The sequence below is a fragment of the Bos indicus x Bos taurus genome, chromosome X, assembly GCF_003369695.1.
Source record: "Bos indicus x Bos taurus breed Angus x Brahman F1 hybrid chromosome X, Bos_hybrid_MaternalHap_v2.0, whole genome shotgun sequence".
In the NCBI taxonomy this organism is placed as follows: domain Eukaryota; kingdom Metazoa; phylum Chordata; class Mammalia; order Artiodactyla; family Bovidae; genus Bos; species Bos indicus x Bos taurus.
In genome coordinates, this window is record NC_040105.1 from 81356692 (window position 1) to 81378383 (window position 21692).

Sequence of the window (21692 nt, forward strand, 5' to 3'; positions counted from 1 at the left end):
TCTATCTGATACTCTCCCCATTTCTGTCCTGTGTTTTCTGGGTCCAGTTCTAGGCTAGAAGATGATTTCTGGTGATAATTAATTCCTATGGGTTTGATGCTTTCCTATGCTGGAAACGAAATTTCTTAAAGTCATTTAAAATGTACATTTCTCATGATGGTACTTATGTAGACTTTTACTAATAAGGATTTCAGGCCAAGTGGCAGACTAATGCAAGAGACACAGATGTGGTTTTGTTTTGTACATTCCAAATTAATTTGCCCTGATGGTGACATAAGATTTATTCAGTTTACATACATCAATGTAAGTCCCAAAAGTGTCTAATAAAACTAACATTAATTTTCCTTAACAAAATAGACAAAGACAAGCATATTCAATATTTCCTGCTTTAAAGCAAGAATTATTATCTGCTAATGACTCTTATGTGTATTCTGTGTTCAGTAATATTTATTTAATATTAAGCAACAAGTACACTATATGTACTAGCTGTTAAACCCTGCTATTTATAGAGAAGAAAATTTCCTCTATTGGTACAACATGTGCTAAAAAATTTTCTATGCAAGAAAATTGCATGGGGTAATGGAACATAAAATGTTACAAAATCCAGAGTCTATGAGTTCTCCATGTAAATGTTTTTATTTCATTGTCTCATTCACTTGTTCTTTGAACTAAAAATATTATTTCTATACAGGGAAAATATATGTATGGTTTGACTATTGCTTATTATCAATGCCCAGAGAAATTTGAAGTAGTTAACACTAGATGATTATGATCATAATTGTATCTATAATATATACACACACACTACACTTTCTGAACCACCAAAACTGAACACTGAACCTGAAAACTTTTTGGCATTGTTTAACCTTAAATAAAATATTATAATAATTTTATACCATATTTAAAAATTATTTCCCTTAATATCTTGTGAATATACTTTCCATAGTTTAAGATAATGAAGAAATAATGAACATATTTTGACTTTCTCATTCTACAGGGGATGAAAACTAGTACTTCAGACATTTAGCTTAAAACTACTTCCTCATTATTCAAAGCTACCTGATATCCTAAGCATCATGTTTGTGGAAGAGATATACATAGTAATTTTTTCAAATAATGAGAGATACTCATTCAATTTTTTCAAATGCTGGATGTATTTTTTCCTGGAACATAAAAATAAGCTAAAATAATATGTGATTCAAAAAAATCTATAGCATAATTAATCTGTGATTAAGGTGTGTAGAAATTATTGAAATAAAGACCCAAATAAATAGAAGCAAGGTATTTGCTCAGCTTTGATTATTCTGTCACATTATTTGCTGCATTTGGCATTTGACATTGCATGTGACCAATGTCCTGGCTATATTATCTTAATGATTTTTTTGACCAGTCACTTAATCTTTCAGAACATCTATTTCCTCATCTCTAAAACAAGGATGATCTTTATGACATTATTTTTGTGAAAATTAAATGATAATGTAAAGTCTCAAAATAATACCTTTGCCTTAATAGGCCCTCAGTAAATGTTGGAGCAAACATTCTTTCTGCCTTCAAAGTTAAAAAAAAGTATTTTGTGGTAGCTATACCCTAACTCAGTGTACTTCAAAATTTGTCAAAAATTTAGGTCCTAGTTTTATTTTAAGAAGATATTTATGCAGAACTGGGTTCAGATAGTCATTTTAAATCCGAAGTCTTTTCTGGCCTAACTGATGAAAAATATGTTCTTCTGAAATTAAAAAAAACAAATCTAGTTTCTATTAGTTGATGACCATTTCAGGTAGTCCCATAAGACTTTCTGCTCAAAATAATATCCTACATCCTCAATTGGCAGTTGCAGAACCACAAATATATTTATTCCTATGCCTATAGAATATGGTCCTAACAGGATATGCAGTGCAACTTCAAATTTTCAAAGTAAATTGTGAAAACATCTAAGTAATTCCATATTTCTGTAGCAATGGTAAAATAATGCAGAATAAAATTGTATGTAACAAAAGTACGTGAAAACTACATTCAATTATGAATTTTAAAATTTGAGTATCTTAGAACTTTAGGATAGAAAAATATTCAAAACATTTGGCCTACCTCTATTGGTCAAATATATTTTTATTTTTTATTCAAGAGTCCAAGAGACAAATATTAAATTCTTGAGGAAGTTTATATAATCTAAATATATCTTCTGTGAATTATTAAATAAATTAATATTATTGGGAATAATCCTGACAAGTTTTTACCTAGTTTAAATTCAATTTAATAAATTCACTTTGAGCACTACTTATGAGCAAATTTTTATGATTTTTACTGCAGTAAATCCTATTTTCTATAGTATTGTAATCAAGAATCAGCTGCATTCTAATTAAACTTAATTTCTAACATTTACATGCTTAATGAAAAATGTATAGTCCTTTTACAAAAGAGGAGTGATTTGAGTCTTGTTTCTAAAGCTTACATTAATTGCTATTAAGCCCACAAAATTCTCATAAAGTATGTACACAAAAATCACAGTGTCTGTCCAAACAATTCAAATAATTGATTCATTGCTACTAAATATTTAATGAAAATATAATCTCACATTCTTAGTAGATAAACAATGATAATTTGATTTAAAGGTCTGAGTACATTTTAAATCTACTGAGTTTTTGCATGGCATATGACGATGGGCGTTAATAGCAGAGATGAATGGGCCCTTATTTCTCTAGCATGGTGCTCGGTAGTGTCTGACTCTTTTTGACCTCCTGGTTCATAGCCTGCCATGCTTCTCTGTCCTTGAGATTTCCCAGGCAAAAATAGTGGAGTGGGTTGCCATTTCCTTCTCCAAGGAACTTCCCCACCCAGGGATTGAACCTGCATCTCTGGTGTCTCCTGCATTGGCAGGAAGATTCTTTACCATTGAACCACAAATTCTTTCATTTCATACCAGAATAATTTGGTGCCCTTTAAGGTATCCCTAGGGCTTCCCTGATAGCTCAGCTGGTAAAGAATCTGCCTGCAAAGCAGCAGACCCTGGTTGGATACCTGGGTTGGGAAGATCCCCTGGAAGAGGACATGGCAACCCACTCCAGTATTCTTGCCTGGAAAATCCCCATGGACAGAGGAGCTTGGCGGGCTACAGTCCATGGAATCACAGAGTCGGACACTACTGAGTGACTAAGCACACAATATATCCCTATATTTTGGTATGTGGAACAATGGCTATATACTAAGTTGACACAGCCACATGGAGTGGGAACATTGGTCCTTTCATTTCCCCACACCTGGCTCTTCTTTCCCCTTCTTTATCACTGTCCTTCACTCTTTCCTGCTCTAGTTTACTTGGAATCACAAATCCTTGAGACTGTCGTCACTGCAATGTACAGCGGCATCCAAGATGGACTATAATGCACATATTGTAGAGAATCCAACATTGATGTACTTTGTGTTTACCTTGCTCTATAAATTTTTTCCTTAGTGAGCACTTTTGTAGAAATCATAGAGGAGATCGTGTAGGAGTAGAGCGATTCAAGGCCTCTCAGTTGTACTGATCAGAGTTTACAGAGCCCTGGATCTTTTTTGCCATGCCCCCAATTCCTCAAAGTGTAAGTTCAGAAGAAAACAATCCAACTTTTTACTAAGTTAAAAAGAAGATATACCTGGATTAGATCACATTTAGAATTGCTCAGTACTTGAATTCAATTTCTTCCTTATCTCTTTTATGTTATTCTATTGATTTTAACTATTAGTTCATTGTCTCAAGGTTTCTGAGAATGGTATTACTTTTCTCTGTCCAGCTACATTCTCCAAATGCTACTCCCTGACTTCTGATCCATTGTTTTGAAATCTCAACTTTCTTCATAAAACCAGAGACTTATAAAAATGCTTTATTCTCTTGGCTGTTTAGTTCGTCTAGGAAGGAAAGAACCTTTTCTCATTTCTACATTTTGGCCATAGAAAAAGCAACCACAGCAACCACAACATCAGGATTAATTTTACTTGTTTGAACATTTGAGTGGTTGTGTTTAATTGGAGTTCAAATTATTGTTTTTCCCCATTTACTGATTTTGAATAGAAAACACCAATGTTAGTCTATTGGTATGCAAGTCATTTATGCATGTTGAGGGAAATATAGTGGAATAATCATATAAAAACCTGTTTAACATTTTTGAGCAAACCACTCTGAAAAGTTAGTTTTCAAAAATAATAGGTAATAACATCCTTACAGGAATGAGTGCACTGCTTTCCTCAGGTTCACCATGATTGCTTCAGTCTTAAGCAACCAAGTTTAAAATTGAGATGAGGAAATTTAACAGACTGGATTCACTATGCCATCCTTTCTGGGGAGAGAAAAAAAAAGAGAATTACTAAAATTTGAAATAACCTGCATAACATTTAATTAAATAAAAGCAAATATACTTATTAAGTGATAAGAAACAATCAATACTAAATTTAGCAACAAATATTGTCATATAAGTGATAAAAATAGCAAAGAGAATAGATATTTCATTTATTTACCAATATACAACCATCATAATTGTTCTAAAATTTCTTATATACACTTTCTTTATATGGAACTTCTACTGAATCTCACCCTGTTGGAGTACAAATTAGTGTTTTGAAAAATAAATTAAGAATATTGTCTTTTTAATTTGCAAACCATTGAGAGAAAGTCTGTGATCTAATAATTAAGTAGCATGTATAAAGTAAAAAGGTTTCATCTTATAGAAACATGAAAAACTAAAATTTTAAGCCTCTTTATAAAGTGAACCTATTTTATACAATGTTTCTAACTTTTTTCCTTCAGTGAAGCAATCTGTGTTTTCATAGAAAGCTTTAATAATACATTTGTGTTAACCAGTAATATTATCCAAGAGTGGCAATGGGTTTATACCAAAAAAAAAAAAAAAGAATTGATTAAATTAACTATAGTAAATATAGCAACCGCTCTATGTACCAACTAGTTGGTATCCAACAGATAGTATGCTGCAGTCGGGGCACATGGAATAATGTTGAAAATTGCAAACAAAAGTGCAGTTGCACTAGGTGATTGAAACAAAAAGTTTTAGTTTCATTTATTAAGAACTGACAATTCATCTTCAAAGGATTAGGAAGAAAACATGACAACTCTGTAAAAATCAAAGAATTTCAGAGTGAGTACCTTTGATTTCTGTAGGCTATTTTTGAAGGAGATACTTGTTGCATTGCAAAGCTCTATCAAATATTTATGTAACAGATTATTCACCGCTTAGCACTCATTATATTCAGTGTGCTAAAATGTTGGCCAAGAGTAGACTGAATGCAAATTTGCTGAGGATCTCTGCTGTGCTCCTTGTGGAAATATCATCTTTACACAGAGTGAAACATGTCACTTTGAATTTTTACATTGATAAAGAAAATATACTCAGTTTGAATTCTAATGATTAACATAGAGACCCGCTGGTTTTTCTGTGTGGCAATTCTTAATTGGGAATAGAGCGGGGAAAGCTCTCTATTTTTCATCTTGCTTTCTCTATATCTTCTCTTTCTGGATTTTGATTAAACTCTCTTTCCATACATGCCAAACATGTAACTGTATTCTTTTGGGGGACTGTGAGCTATTTTAAGAGTCAAGATTGTGATATTAAGTTTGTATGTATTGGGCTGTCAATGAGAAAAATTTAGTTTGTGTGTGTGGGAGGGGTGGGGGGGAGAGAGAGAGAGTTGAATAGCTCGAGAACATGAAATAATATTTAAAAGTCATCTCTTTTGTCTAATTTGTAAATATTTTCAAGGGATATGATAAAAATTTGTCAGTAATCTTTTTGAATATTTTCTAGTTCCTTTTAGAAATATGGAAATAAAATTTTTACCAGAACAAACTGCCTCCCTATGTTGCCCATCTTACTCAATAACACTGTTATTCTAGTCAGTCAAGCTACAAATTTAATTTATTCTCTCTTCTTATCCCTCAACTCTCACTGTGAGATCTTTCAGGGATATCTACATAAAAATCTGCCCCCAAATCATCGCCTTACAGTATGTGAAATGTTCTGTGCATAATTCTACAAGGGGAAGGGATACAAAATCTCTTAGAGCCTTGGATAAGGTAAATTAATAAGAGAAACAAGAAATACCTGTGAGTTCAATTATTCAAATTTGACAGAATGTCAAATGTTTATGTTTTATAAAATAAAGAAAAGGAATCTTTTATGGAATAACTGACAGAATGATTGATTTTTATTGAGAATTTATATTATTCTCATAGAAACTGTTTGATCATGTAACAACATAATAGTGTTATAAGAATACATATACACATACATGTGTGTAGGTATGTATGTGTATTTGTGTGTGCATGTGTATATACATAATTTTGTGTAGAGGAAAAACTTTGATTAACATGAAATTGTCTCAAGCATGATGAGAAAATTACAGATTAAGCCACAGAAATAAATTTAGGATCAGTAAATACCCATTTAGAATGATCTCTTATTTCTTTCTGAAACATAAATTTCAAACGTTTTCATGTTCTCTCTAAATCTCTGTAAGATCTTCAGTTAACAATGTTTTTACATTTGCTAAGGCAAAATTGGGGACAAATATTAGTTTTCATATAGTTCTTGATAGTACACAAGATATTGCAGAATAACCTCAATTAATGTCGAATTATAATGAATCAAAACTCATACCCTGAGCATTATATTTAATTGATGCCTATGAAATCTATGCCCATATGTTAACATATGTCATATAAAATATGGCATCATCAAAAATAGTGTGAACAGTTGAAAACAAGTGGCCCCAAATAGGCTCTCTAGTTCACTGTATATTCAGAACTGCTAAATTTCAAACTATCAGAATCAGTATCACTCAAAGAAAGCCATTATTAATAGTCATCTTGGAAGTGAAAATCTTTTTTTTTTTTTTTTTAAATAAATGCATTTATTTATTTATTTATTATTTTTTTTTATTCTTCCAATTTTATTTTATTTTTAAACTTTACATAATTGTATTAGTTTTGCCAAATATCAAAATGAATCCACCACAGGTATACATGTGTTCCCCATCCCGAACCCTCCTCCCTCCTCCCTCCCCATACCATCCCTCTGGGCCGTCCCAGTGCACCAGCCCCAAGCATCCAGCATCGTGCATCGAACCTGGACTGGCAACTCGTTTCCTACATGATATTTTACATGTTTCATTGCCATTCTCCCAAATCTTCCCACCCTCTCCCTCTCCCACAGAGTCCATAAGACTGTTCTATACATCAGTGTCTCTTTTGCTGTCTCGTACACCGGGTTATTGTTACCATCTTTCTAAATTCCATATATATGCGTTAGTATACTGTATTTATGTTTTTCCTTCTGGCTTACTTCACTCTGTATAATAGGCTCCAGTTTCATCCACCTCATTAGAACTGATTCAAATGTATTCTTTTTAATGGCTGAGTAATACTCCATTGTGTATATGTACCACAGCTTTCTTATCCATTCATCTGCTGATGGACATCTAGGTTGCTTCCATGTCTTGGCTATTATAAACAGTGCTGCGATGAACATTGGGGTACACGTGTCTCTTTCCCTTCTGGTTTCCTCAGTGTGTATGCCCAGCAGTGGGGTTGCTGGATCATAAGGCAGTTCTATTTCCAGTTTTTTAAGGAATCTCCACACTGTTCACCATAGTGGCTGTACTAGTTTGCATTCCCACCAACAGTGTAAGAGGGTTCCCTTTTCTCCACACCCTCTCCAGCATTTATTGCTTGTAGACTTTTGGATCGCAGCCATTCTGACTGGTGTGAAATGGTACCTCATAGTGGTTTTGATTTGAAATCTTTTTTAAAAAAGTAAAAACACTATGGGGAAGAAAGACTGGCATGAATTAAAAAGAGAAAAAGCTTTCTTTGACTCTTCCAACATGGCTATAAGTTAGACTTCAGTCAGTTGAGTCACTCAGTCATGTTCGACTCTTTGCAACACCATGGACTGTAGCACACCAGGCTTTCCTGTCCATCACCAACTCTCGGAGCTTACTCAAACTCATGTCCATCGTGTCGGTGATGCCATCCAACCATCTCATCCTCTATCATCCCCTTCTCCGCCTGCCTTCAATCTTTCCTGGCGTCAAGAATTTTTCTAGTGAGTCAGTTCTTTGCATCAGGTGGCCAAAGTATTGGAGTTTCAGCTTCAGCATCAGTCCGTTCAATGAATATTCAGGACTGATCTCCTTTAGGATAGACTGGTTGGATCTCCTTGCTGTCCAAGGGACTCTCAAGAGTCTTCTCCTACAGCACAGTGCAAAAGCATCAATTCTTCAGTGCTCAGCTTTCTTTATAGTCCAACTCTCACATCCATACATGACTACTGGAAAAACCATAGCTTTGACAAAATGGACCTTTGTTTGCAAAGTAATGTCTCTGTTTTTTAATATGCTGTCTAGGTTGATCATAGCTTTTCTTCCAAGGGGTAAGCGTCTTTTAATTTCATGACTGCAGTCACCATCTGCAGTGATTTTGCTGCTGCTGCTGCTAAGTCACTTCAGTCGTGTCCGACTCTGTGTGACCCCATAGATGGCAGCCCACCAGGCTCCCCCGTCCCTGGGATTCTCCAAGCAACAACACTGGAGTGGGTTGCCATTTCCTTCTCCAGTGCATGAAAGTGAAAAGTGAAAGTGAAGTCGCTCAGTCGTGTCTGACTCTTAGCGACCCCATGGACTGCAGCCCACCAGGCTCCTCCATCCATGGGATTTTCCAGGCAAGAGTATTGGAGTGGGGTGCCATTGCCTTCTCTGGCAGTGATTTTGGAGCCCCCCCAAAAATAGTCTCTCACTGTTTCCATTGTTTCCCCATCTATTTGCCATGAAGTGATGGGACCAGATGCCATGATCTTCATTTTCTGAATGTTGAGTTTTAAGCCAGCTTTTTCACTCACATCTTTCACTTTCATCAAGAGGCTCTTTAGTTCTTCACTTTCTGCCAGAAGAGTGGTGTCATCTGTGTATTTGAGGTTATTGATATTTCGCCCAGTAATCTTGATTCCAGCTTGTGCTTCATCTAGCCCGGCATTTCACATGATGTACTCTGCATATAATTTAAATAAGCAGGGTGACAATATACAGCCTTGACCTACTCCTTTCCTGATTTGGAACCAGTCAGTTGTTCCATGTCAAGTTCTAATTGTTGATTCTTGATCTGCATACAGATTTCTCAGGAGGCAGGTCAGGTGATCTGGTATTCCCATCTCTTTAAGTATTTTCCACAGTTTGTTGTAGTCCACACAGTCAAAGGCTTTGGTGTATTCAATAAAGCAAGGGTAGATGTTTTTCTGCAACTCAATTGCATTTTCGATAATCCAGTGGATGTTGGCAATTTGATCTCTGGTTCCTCTGCTTTTTTCTAAATCCAGCTTGAATATTTGGAAGTTCATGGAAGCACCAGGACTCAGGAGAAAGGAGCTGACCCAGACAAGAAACTGACCCAAATATGCCCATGAGTGTCCAGGAGTCTCTGGTGGAGGCATGGGTCGGCAGTGGCCTGGTGCAGTGTTGGAGGCACTGAGTGCAGCAGTGCATACATGGGACCTTTTGAAGGAGGTCACCATTATCTTCATTATCTCCACCATAGTTTGGCCTCAGGTCAAGCAACAGGGAGGGAACACAGTCCCGCCCATCAACAGAAAATTGTATTAAAGATTTACTGAATATGGCCCTGCCCATCAGAACAATACCCAGTTTTCCCCTTAGTCAGTCTCTCCAATCAGAAAGCTTCCATAAGCCTCTTATCCTTATCCATCAGAGGGCAGAGAGAATGAAAACCACAGTCACAGAAAACTGACCAAACTGATCACATGGACCACAGCCTTGTCTAGCTCAATGAAACTATGAGCCATGCCATGGAGGGCCACCCAAGATGGCAGAGAGTTCTGACAAAGTGTGGTCCACTGGAGAAAGGAATGACAAACCACCTCAGTGTCTTGCCTTGAGAACCCCATGAACAGTATGAAAAGTTAGATTTGGGAATTTGTTAATTTCATACCTAATTGGTGTGATTCTTATTTAGCTCTAATATTAAGAATGACTATGAAGGGACCTGGTTTAGATTTCTCTAGCATACAGCTCCAATTCTGACTTCTTTTTAGTGACCTTATAAGGGTTTTGCATGGTCATGAGTTTAGTCATGCTACACCTCTTGCCTTTATTGGAAAATAAGCTGATGATTCACTTGGGAGACCAGTACCGTGCTCTCTCTAAGAAATATCTAATTTTCTATGCCAATTTGCCATCCAAGTGGTGGGAGATATATGACCATCCTTGTGGTCCATTGAACACTATTAAATTAATTTGTGAAAACTACAAAGATGAGGCAGGGAAATCAATTTTCCACATTATCTCAGTTTTACACATATTAAATTTAGCTTTTAAGAGAGTATCTACATTGCTGTCTATTCAAAGATAAAAGTAATAACAAGACCATCAACAAGGGGGAAGAAAAAAACATGATTTAGGACTCCAGTGAAGTCATAATTGTGGCTTCCCTGTTGATTCAGCAGTAAAGAATCCGCCTGAAATGTGGTAGGCCTGGGTTTGATTCCTGGGTTTGGAAGATCCCCTGGGGAAGGGCACAGCAACCCACTCCAGTATTCATGCCTGGAGAATCCCATGGGCCGAGGAACCTGAGGGGCTACAGTCCCTAGGATAGCAAAGAGTTGGACACGACTAAAGCGACTCAGCACACATACATGCAAAGTCATAATTGAGGATCAGGTTGAAGAGTCAACTGTTGAACCAATAGAGAGTAGATATTAGAGAAAAAATAAAGGAAGAGGGCAGTAAATAAAATGGAAATAATAGGCAAAAGGGAAAATGTCAAGCAAATGTATTTTGAGAAGGAACAAGAGTGCATACTGTATGATTTGTCTAAAAGGAGATTGACTGCTGGTGACCTTAGCACCATTTCAATAAAGTAGTGTGGAAAGGGTCTGGAATATAGTTGGATGAGAGGGAGAGAGAGAGCTAGCCAAATTAGAGGAGGTGGTTGGTGAGGAAATGGAAAAGGTTCAAAAAGTTTTGTCCGATGCAGTAGAGGCAGACGTATACTAAAGGTATACTAGAGACAACTTTTTGAGCAGAAGAATCATCTATGTGTACTTTCTAGGTTACTTCCACATTCCTTGGCCAAGTGCTGGGTATAAACCAGTTGACTGAAGGAAAGGGAAAGGGAGAAAATTGAAGTGATTTAAGATGTGACAGACATCAAAAAAACCTAAGAATAAAGGAAGAGCTGTTGTTTTGTCCAAATTGTCTTTGGAGAGGATAAGAGTCCTTGGACATTTCCTTGCATCTTCTAAAGATAACCATTTATTATTCATTTTTACCATTACCTTTTCCACCTTTGACCTGGAAGAAACATTGCTCATGTTTCAGTAATATTTTCTGTCCTCAGACTGTTTCTTACTCTCTCTTTCCCAGGCCTGTTCAAACATGATATTGATGAGACTAAAAATAAAATGCTAGCGTTTCATCTTGATGTTTTAACAAAATTTGGGGAGTATAAAGTAACTCATAAGAAGACATACTTTACATGAGATTTCTGGAAATTGTATGAGTTCATCCTGGTGATGCAGCAGATGGTTTTCTCTGATACACAAGAGCCTATGTCTGACCCTTAATGTTGTAAAAAATATATATATATTGAATAGACAGTCAACTGATATCCTTCTTGTCTGACTTTTTAACAAGTTTTCAGATCAGTTCAGTTCAGTCGCTCAGTCGTGTCTGACTCTTTGTGACCCCATGGACTTCAACACACTGGGCTTCCCTGTCCATCACCAACTCCCGGACCTTACTCAAACTCATGTCCATTGCATCGGTGATGCCATCCAATCATCTCATCCTCTGTCACCCCCTTCTCTTCCTGCCTTCAATCCTTCCTGGCATCAAGGACTTTTCTATTGAGTCAGTTCTTTGCATCAGGTGGCCAAAGGATTGGAGTTTCAGCTTCAGCATCAGTCCTTCCAATGAATATTCAGGACTGATTTCCTTTAGGATAGACTGGTTGGATTTCCTTGCTGTCCAAGGGACTCTCAAGAGTCTTCTCCTACACCACAGTACAAAAGCATCAATTCTTCGGTGCTCAGCTTTCTTTACAGTCCAACTCTCATATCCATACATGACTACTGGAAAAACCATAGCTTTGACTAGATGGATCTTTGTTGGTAATGTAATGTCTCTGCTTTTTAATATGCTGACTAGGTTGATCATAGCTTTCCTTCCAAGGAGTAAGCGTCTTTTAATTTCATGGCTGCAGTCACCATCTACAGTGATTTTTGGAGCCCAAAATTTACCTCACTAAATAACCACCCAAAGCCTAAGTTTCTTTGTCCTCTCAATTCCTTACAAATTTATGTGGTTTTTTTTTTTTTTTTTTGTCTAAAAATTAGAAAAACTTCTTGGTTTAGCTACTTCTTAGGTCCTATTTCTATGAGTCCTCCATATGCATGAATTAAAATTTGTTTCTTTTTCTCCCGTTAGTTTGTCTTGCCTCAATTTTATTAGCCCAGCAACAAGAACTCAAGAAGTGTAGGGGGTTAAATTTCCCTCTCCCTGACAGTAGTAACAGATATTCAGAGAATCTGCCTTAGTGGGCAGAGTGCCCAGCAATTTGAAGCTGCTTTCTCCCTGAAAGCTATCCCAGAATTATCTCAACCTAAGAATCCACATGGGTTTGCCAGGTGGTGCTAGTGGTAAAGCACCTGGCTGCAAATGCAGGAGACTCAAGAGAGCTGGGTTCAATCTCTGGGTTGGAAAGACCCCCTGGAGCAGGAAATGGCAGCCTACTCCAATATTCTTGCCTGGAGAATCCCATGGACAGAGGAGCCTGGTGGGCTATAGTCCATAGGGTTGCAAAGACTGAAACAACTTAGCACATATGCAAGAATCCACTTAATAAAGTGAAGGCTTTTAAACAGGGAAACTCATGGAGCAAATCATATGCTAAATCTCTGTGTTGGAGACCAATTTTGACTGATTTGCAGGACTGTATAATAGTCTGTATGATAGTACTTTCATGAATTCAGTTATTTATTGATTGCTTATTATGTGCTTGGTATTCTGCTAGGCACTGTAGCAAAGAAAGTAGACCAGGACCCTGCTCTTGGGGAGCTTATATTCTAGTAAGAGATACAGACAATAAACATTTAAATAAGTAGGATAATTTCAGATAGTAAGAACTGCTATGAATAAAATGGAATGGCATAGTCGGATAAAGAGTGACTGCGAGAAGTACTTTAGATGGACCTATGTATGTAGCCATAGCTTGAGGTTAGATATTTTTAAAATATTATAATATACTAATAATATGAGTCAGCATTTGTTGGGTCTTGTCAATCACAATAAAAAAAATCCAGTCCTTTTATACTGGTGAGTTAAGCACACATGTGTCAGTGGTGGTAACAGTTCAAAATTTTCTTAGTCTGATTTTAATTTCACAAACTAGAAGGGGAAACTGTCTTTTTAAAGATACTTAACATTCAATTCAGCTGCAAATTAAAATGTGTTCCCACTTATATCATACATTGGTGTCTTTTCTCCCATAAGCAACTCCCATTTCCCATCTCATTAGGTTGAGATCACAAACTTTTGGCGATTATAGCAGGCCCTCTTGGCTGTAGAGGGATCCAGTCGAGTCCGAAAAGCGAAAAGTTCAATCAGTTGCCCAGATGTATTTATTGCCAAATATCAGGGTACTTGGATACATCTGGACAGCCGAATGAACTCTTAACTTCTCATCTTTCCAACAGCTCTTCATTTCACAGCTTCAGAATCACCTATATAATGGGAAGAGAAACAAACAAAAAGCCACTTTGGATTGGAAGGCTCAGTCTAGGGCTGGTTTTGCTGTCCCATCTAAAATAAGCAACTGTTACTATTGCTTTATAACTTATTATTGTACAATGCACATAAATTCCTAAAATTGAGCAATACCTTTAAAAAACAAATTAATAATGTGAAAATAAAGTTTATCACAAGTACAAAAAATTGACACAAATTGAAAATTAATTGTATAACCAATAACATATAATGTATACATCACTGTAGTACCATTCAGTCCCCTAGGTGTTAAATATGTGAGGTATAGGAAGAAGAAAATGAGGCTGAGAGGCAGAAAACCCAGGTTCTAGTCTTGATTTTTATCACTTAGTTGATGTGTGGTTTAGGATAAGTCACTGAATCAATTTGGGCCTCAGTGTTTTCAACCATGGCATGAAAGGGTTATGATAAAGTATCTCTATCCTTTCTGACTCTGAAGTGCTGTGATTCTGGCTTTCTTCATAAATATTGGACATTATTCTATGCTATCTTACATATAAGATGCTTCTAAATAGCTAAGTTTGGTTGCAACTACATTCTACCTCTTGTTATTGTCAGTTAAATGTAAGGCACGACATTCATCTGAGAAAGTCTCTTGATTTGAAAGGAATGTGAAAGTGGTTTTTACCTTGAGTATTCTCATGATACAGCCTGCACAGCCTACAAATTAATATGCATGTTTTTTGCCCCATCTCTTCTTTCTGCTTCCTTAAATGATTCTTAAATGCATGCCGCATTCTCAGAGGATTAGGAGACTACACAGACACACAAATTTTAAAACAAAATTGTTGGGGGCCAGAGTGAGGTACTCCGCCCATGGCAAAGGTCATGAGGAAGGAGGCTTGACATACGCAAAGGCGGGATCGAGCCTCAGGAGTCCCCCTGGAAATCCTCGAGCGTCTACCCCCATAACCAGAGCCTGCCTACTTTACTACTTTGTGCTCTTACCTACACCTCTGACTTTACGGGGGGCTGTCCCCCACGACCTCTTTCGGAGAAGGAGTTAACCTAGAGCTCCAGTTAATAATAATTCTTGGGCGTGATAAGAGTGTTTTAACCTACAAACTCCTCTGAAGGTTCTCTAGCCTGCCTGACAGGCTTGTCTGGCCTCATGTGATTGCTCACAGCCTCCCAACCATGAGAGGCACGAGATGCTTTAAACCTTCTAAAAACAGGTTCCTTAGAAAAGTTAGAAAACTATTAGTATAAGTATAATGGGCTGATTAGAAATTGTATTGGTGAAGGGTTTTTCATTTGTTGAGCCAATGTTTGTTGCTAAGTCTCCACATCCCCTGCCCTTACACACATTAATGAATATATAGAAGAAATAAGTATTAACCTTTGATATTAATCACGTTAGACCTTAGGCTAAGTAAATTCTTTCCTTAACTAAAACCCACTACACCGTCACCCTGTAGGAATGTAACTTTATTTGGGTGGCGTCTGTTTTGAGAATAATCAGCCCTGGAGAAATAAGTGTCCTGATTGACTGACCGCTGTCACAAGGAGAGGGTTGTAAATTGTCAGCAGGCCCCCCTGGCCAGAAGATGATGTAACACCCCTAAGACCTCTGTATACATTTGTGTGAAGCACCTGACTTTAATAAAAGTCAGGACTGCTGTCCCCACGTGACTTTTGTATAACATCTCAGTGTATAAAAACAGACTCTGGAAAATAAAGAATTGGGATCAGTTTCTCGAAATACTGGTCTCCCCATGTCGCTCTCTCTCTCACTCTGGCTGAGTCTCCATCTGGAGTGCGGAACCCACCATGCTTACTAATTATACCTGGGCTTCTAAGATCCGACCGGGGAGGCCTCAGTGTCTCCTCTCCTTCGGAGAACAGAAGGATGCCTGCGGCCTACGTAAGTGGTGCAAACTTCTTGTCTTGAAGTTTTATTGGTCTCCCGCGTAAACCAAGCTACTCAGCCTCTTTTCTCCACTTAATTTTCCTACTGAGCTATCCTTATTCTATTACTCTTTATATCTTTAATTAATATCTAATTGAAGCTATTGTATCCTGATCCTCGCCTATGCCGTCTCTCCTTCGAATACCCTGGATCAGCCGGGGCTGGTCCCCGGCACAAAATTATTTGTGATTTTCTGATTTTATAAAGTCTTATGCCTGGGATACTTTACAGAAAAGTGAATTATAAGAAGTACTAGCCAGTTTCACATCTATCTAAAGTTTTACTTCTGTTTTACTGGTCTAATGCTCAACTAAACCTGATTGCTCCTTTGTGTACTCTTCTTCCATTTTATTTATTTATGGAGAAAAATAGTACATCAGTTCAACACCTTTGAAAATACTGTTCCTTGCACCAACTCTGTGAACTTTATATCATATGATGTCAATATTTAGAGATGTAACAGATATGCCTATTTTATAACTCATCTCTGTGAGATTAAAGTTAAATATCAGGCCACAAATGACGTGTGATATGGTTTCACTTTTTTCCTAACTAAATGCATGAAAGATTCTGCTAATTACTCTCCCAGAGTACCTCCTGTACAACTCAATTTACAAAAATACCCTATGTATGTCAAGAAGTTCAAAACCAACATAAACCCTCAAATTCTTTTGCTCATGATTTCAAAGTGTGCTTGTGTGTGGCATTTTGGGGCTGGGGAATGAAAAGAAAGGTGCCATGGATATACAAATTTTATGATCCTCCGTAACACCATAATTTCACAAGTGGAAATCATTTCATAATGATTCAAAGTCCTTTTGAGTGGTTGAATATTTCATTCATGTTTTCAAGGAAGATAATTAATTTACCTAATGTTAAAAATCTATGAAATATTGATCACTGTAAATTTGACAAAAATAAGCAGTTTATGAGATAACAGCTGCTTAGTAACAGTAACACCGGTTTTTACATCTCACTGAAAAATTATTTTATATATAGGCAGTCACAGCTGTTCCACCCACTCATGTGCTACTTAGTTTTAACTCTAGGCAACTTTGCTAAAATATCACCGTGTTATTCTACAGTGTCACCCAAAATTAAAGTAAATCTAAGAGGAAAAATATTAAAAGGTATTTCTGAGACAATGTTGAAAATGTGAATATAGACTGGAATAGTAGGTGGTACCAATGAATTATTCTTAAAATTATTACATACAGTAATTACATCATGGGTATGTAAGAATATACCCACAATTTTAGAAACACATACTGAAGTAAAGCACAATGATTTAAAATAATTCAACAAAGAGAGTAGAAGAGAAAGTGATAGATGAATCAAACTTTGAAACATCTTATTCATTATTAAATCAGGGTGATGGGTACATAGAGGATCATTATACAATTGTCTCTACTACTGTGTAGATTTGAAAATTTTTCAAAAGAAATTATGACTACAAATGATATATGCTTTCAGGTTATATAGCATGAAACATACTTAGCTTTCTCAAAGATGGAAGACCTCATTGTTTTATGCTCTACCCAGTTTTTGTTTTTAGCACTGTAATGTGCTACCAGTCTAGTTGTTAAAAACAAAACACACAAACATTAACCATCTCTAAAATAATGAAGATAGCGCATTTTCTCTAGAAAAAAAGTTGATCTTTCTAGATAGTGTAAAATTATATAGGCATATGTCTTCAATGATAGCTTTCTTCCCAGTGGGTGTTACAATAGCGTATCTTGAGAAAAGTAGTCCTTGAGTGAACCATATTTCCAATACTAATTCATTAAGGTCTTTTCATCAGTATACCCTCTGAACTTTAACAATGGCTTACAACAACTGAAAGCTCTCATCTAAGCTCTCAAGGGAGACACTAAATACAGGGCATGGCTCTAATTTGGTAAAAGGCTTAAAAATCTTGCAGGATAACAATGGTGATAATTTAGAGGAAGATGAATGTAAATAAGGGTTTCTGACAGTTTCCCCTTTAGTATGCATATTATATTTAAATTTGCTATGGATTTCTCTAGCAGCTGTAGATTCAAAATTGGTTCCATCATTCATAACTGGACATGATTTTTAATATCAGTGACTAGATATATTGAAAATTTGCATTGATTAAAGGTATTCATTTCTCATTGGAAACCTCTGTTCACTCAGCAAATTTATAAAGGAAAGTACATTTGGTGCAAATCCTCACTGAGGTACTGGGTGACCCCTTTGCCTCATATGTGGTTTTTATAGACCTTTGAAATTATGCTGGGAAATAAGTTAATGAGAGTATTTTATTCTTTTTTCTCTTTTCATGGACTCAGTATTTCATGATATCACAGGAAATGGCACTTAAACAATGCTTTACGTTCCCAAACTGCATATGATACTGACTAAATTATGCATTTGTTTAACAAAAATACATGTATCAACATGAACATTTGTTCTTCTTTAAGTAGTAAATCATAGGCAGTGTTACTTCTGTTGTTACATTTCAAAAACTGGCACAGGGAGTTCTATTTTCTTATTTTGCAAATAACAATTTCTAGGTTAAAGTTATAGGCGCCTATTTTTTTCAAAGTGTAGGTACAGTGCTAATAAAATTCACAAACATTTAATGACCACCTACTGTGTCCCAGGCATGATGTTCATTAGTTTCATCTAATTTTAAGGTCCACAAGTCATTTTACAGAAAAAGAAATCACTAGATTCAAAGAGGTTAAGCAGTTTTTCCTAGTAAATAGCAAGTCAAGATTCTAAAAGAACATTTTGGGCATTTAAAAAAAAACAAAAAACAAAAAACCAGCACATTTAGAAAGACAGTATAAGCAGAGAGTTTATGTACTCATCAGGGTATTGTTCATATAACACAATTATTTGATGCCTAGTATGTACTTGACAATATTCTAGACACTTGGAATGCAACAGTAAATCAAAGACTCCTGCCTATGTAGTGATTGCATTCTTGTTCTCTGTTCTTGTTCTTCCTTGTTCTTCATTAATGAAGCATATATGATAAAATAAATTGGTATAATTTCTAAATGTTTTTAAGATTTTACTCATCTCTTCTATAAATAAAGGAATAAAAGCTCTGAAGCTACTTTTGGAAATTACCTCAGTTCTTAAGGTTATTGAATAGCATATTTGTGATTTTATACCCACTGCTGTTCTCTAATGAAATTTAATTTTTCCCACCATCTGCTGGGTATTGGAGTTCTGAAACAAAATCAGTTATCATTGAATTACTTGTTATTATAAGAAAGTTTCCTTGAGTTTTAAGGTCTTATTTTAAATTACTAAAATATTTTGGTCTAAATTAAAACCATCTGTATAGAAAAACAACTTAAAAAAATAAAAGCCAAAGATAGAGGAGTTGGCAATATAGTGCCTTCATAACTAATCATATCACATTGCATATATATAGCTTGAAAAATTCTACAGATTCCACAGAATGCCTGCTTCTCAGAGAATGCCAGAAATTATCTAAATGGTCATTGCAATTAACTTGCCAAAAACTGAGAATGTACATTCATAAAAGAAGTACCCAGTTCTTGCCAATATTTGTGGAAAATTATTCACCAGCTTCCCACATACCTTTTGGCTCAATACTTTGCATCTGGCAGTAGAAAAGCTCTTAGTATAAAACTTTTTAAATTTCATGCCACTGTATCTGTCATTGTGGTATACTCTGGTAAGTGTTACTATGTAAATCACCAAATGTCACTCTAAGATATGTAGAGAGAAGAATAAAGGATCTTTCTGATGAAGTAATTCCTGTAGAAATTTCTCAACATGAAATGATGAAAAATGAAAGTATAATAATTGTTTCCATTTACTAATTTATTATTATATGTCAAACACTGTGAGAAATACTTTATATACTTTTTTCAATTGTTGCCATGGCAACAGTGCAATACCAAATTAAAAAATAAATTGAGATATTAAAGTAACACATATAGATTGTAAATGGTAGAGATGGATTCAATTTAAAAATTGTTCATTCCAATGTCTATATGCTTTCACTCTGTACCATTAATGCTTACAATTGTTCGTTGAGTCCTGTAAGAAACTATTGGGTTGGCCAAAAAGTTTGTTCGGGTTTTTCCGTATGATCTTAGGGAATACCCCGAACTAACTTTTGGCCAACCCAGTATAAAATCCTCCAAGTTCAACATTGTACCTGTCAATTTCTATGTCTTAAAATGTACACTCTCAGGGAAGGTACTGAAAGGGACGTTCAAAGACCATCTGCCTTCCTGTTTTGACAGTTGAAGCAACTGATCCAGAAGGGATAAATGACCTGTCCAATGTCCTGCTGTTAATTCTTATTGGTGTCAAGATTAGAAGCAAGTCTCCTATTCTCTTTTCAGTCCTGTTATGTTCAGCCTTGCCAAGAGCAAATGGCCTCTAAGAGTCACAAATGTTTAAAGTCTTACTATTATCAGTGTCTTATATCTTCCCTTTAAATAAAAGAAGTGAAGACATTGTCACAGACTGCACAATTAAATGCAGTAGAAAGCTACTTTGGAATGCATTCCTGAATATTTCACTCTTGAAATATTCAATAAAAGGAAGTCAGGCAGAAAGGCACGAAAAAGAAGAGAAGGAGAGAAGAAGGGGAAGGAAGGAGGGGGAGAGAGAGGAAGGGAACAGAAGGAAGAAGAGGAAAGAAAATTGTTCTCAAATTTGTATTAATTCCTAGATGTCTGGAAGCCCCACATGGTTCTGTTATACATACTGTTCCAGGGACTAACTCTGTCAAGAATAACTGGCAGAGCTATTCTCAAACATAAGTTGTTTATGCAAAACTTTGTTAAATCTCACAGTTGCTTTCTCCATCATTTAATTTACTCACAACAATAGCAAAGGGACAAAGTGATTTCTTCTGTTAGTTATTAACAGTTCCATGACTAGAGTAAAAATGTAAAGAAGGCAATTTTGTTCTGTTGGAAAACACACTAGTTTATGTATCTGAACAAACAGTATGGAGATAATCCCACCAACCAATAGTTCTAGATTATTACTTTAATACAATTTGTGAATTTAGCATAACTGACACAGTTATAGGCCAAGGTTTAAAATAAAGGAAAGATAGCTTTTAGCTTTGGTGAACTAGGATTAACCCAAGTGATTACACTGTTTAATTGCATCAGTAGTTTTGAAAGCAGAGACTCTTCAGGCAATGAAGTGTTCTATTACAGTTGCCAAATAATGTCTTCTTCCTCTGGGTCATGTAGTTAACTACATATAAAAAGTCTTTTGTCCATTTCATGTGAAGTTGAATAATACTATAATTTTTGAGTCAGGTAATCAACTTTTGGAGGACATTTTGTCTCTAAACCTATAAGATAAAATAGTGGGGAAAGCTGACTTCATTATTAAAGGAAGATGGAAGTATATTGCATTTCAATGAACATTGAGTTTTGTGGTTCAAGGATAGAAAGCTGAGTACAACTTTTACTTCTGAACATTATAGCTTTGGGCAACTCATTTAATCCTTCTGTGCCTTTTAAAATCTAGTGTGTGGCCAAAAAGCTGATATTGCTTTATAGAAAGCTGAATGATTGGCAGATATCAGAGAGGTATGTTGATTTTATGTGAAATTGCTCTGCTGCTGCTGCTAAGTCGCTTCAGTAGTGTCCGACTCTGTGCGACCCCATAGACGGCAGCCCACCAGGCTCCCCTGTCCCTGGGATTCTCCAGGCAAGAATACTGGAGTGGGTTGCCATTTCCTTCTCCAGTACATGAAAGTGAAAAGTGAAAGTGAAGTCGCTCAGTCACGTCTGACTCTTCGCGACCCCATGGACTGCAGCCCACCAGGCTCCTCCATCCATGGGATTTTCCAGGCAAGAGTACTGGAGTGGGGTGTCATTGCCTTTTCCGTGAAATTGCTCTACAGAATGCTAAATGATTAGCAGATATTGAAGAGGTATGTTGATTTAATGAACAAGTGCGTTTTCTGAAATTAGTCAATAGA

General features: G+C 36.2%; 1 protein-coding gene across 1 annotated transcript in view; it reads right to left on the reverse strand.

Moving 5' to 3' along the window:
* HTR2C (5-hydroxytryptamine receptor 2C) overlaps nucleotides 1-21692 on the reverse strand; it is a 347792-nt gene that overhangs the window by 175126 nt on the left and 150974 nt on the right. The window contains exon 3 of the mRNA XM_027534545.1: nucleotides 4197-4310. Coding sequence (XP_027390346.1) covers nucleotides 4197-4231 — 35 coding nt within the window. The 5' untranslated portion in view covers nucleotides 4232-4310. The remainder of the gene's footprint in view (nucleotides 1-4196; nucleotides 4311-21692) is intronic.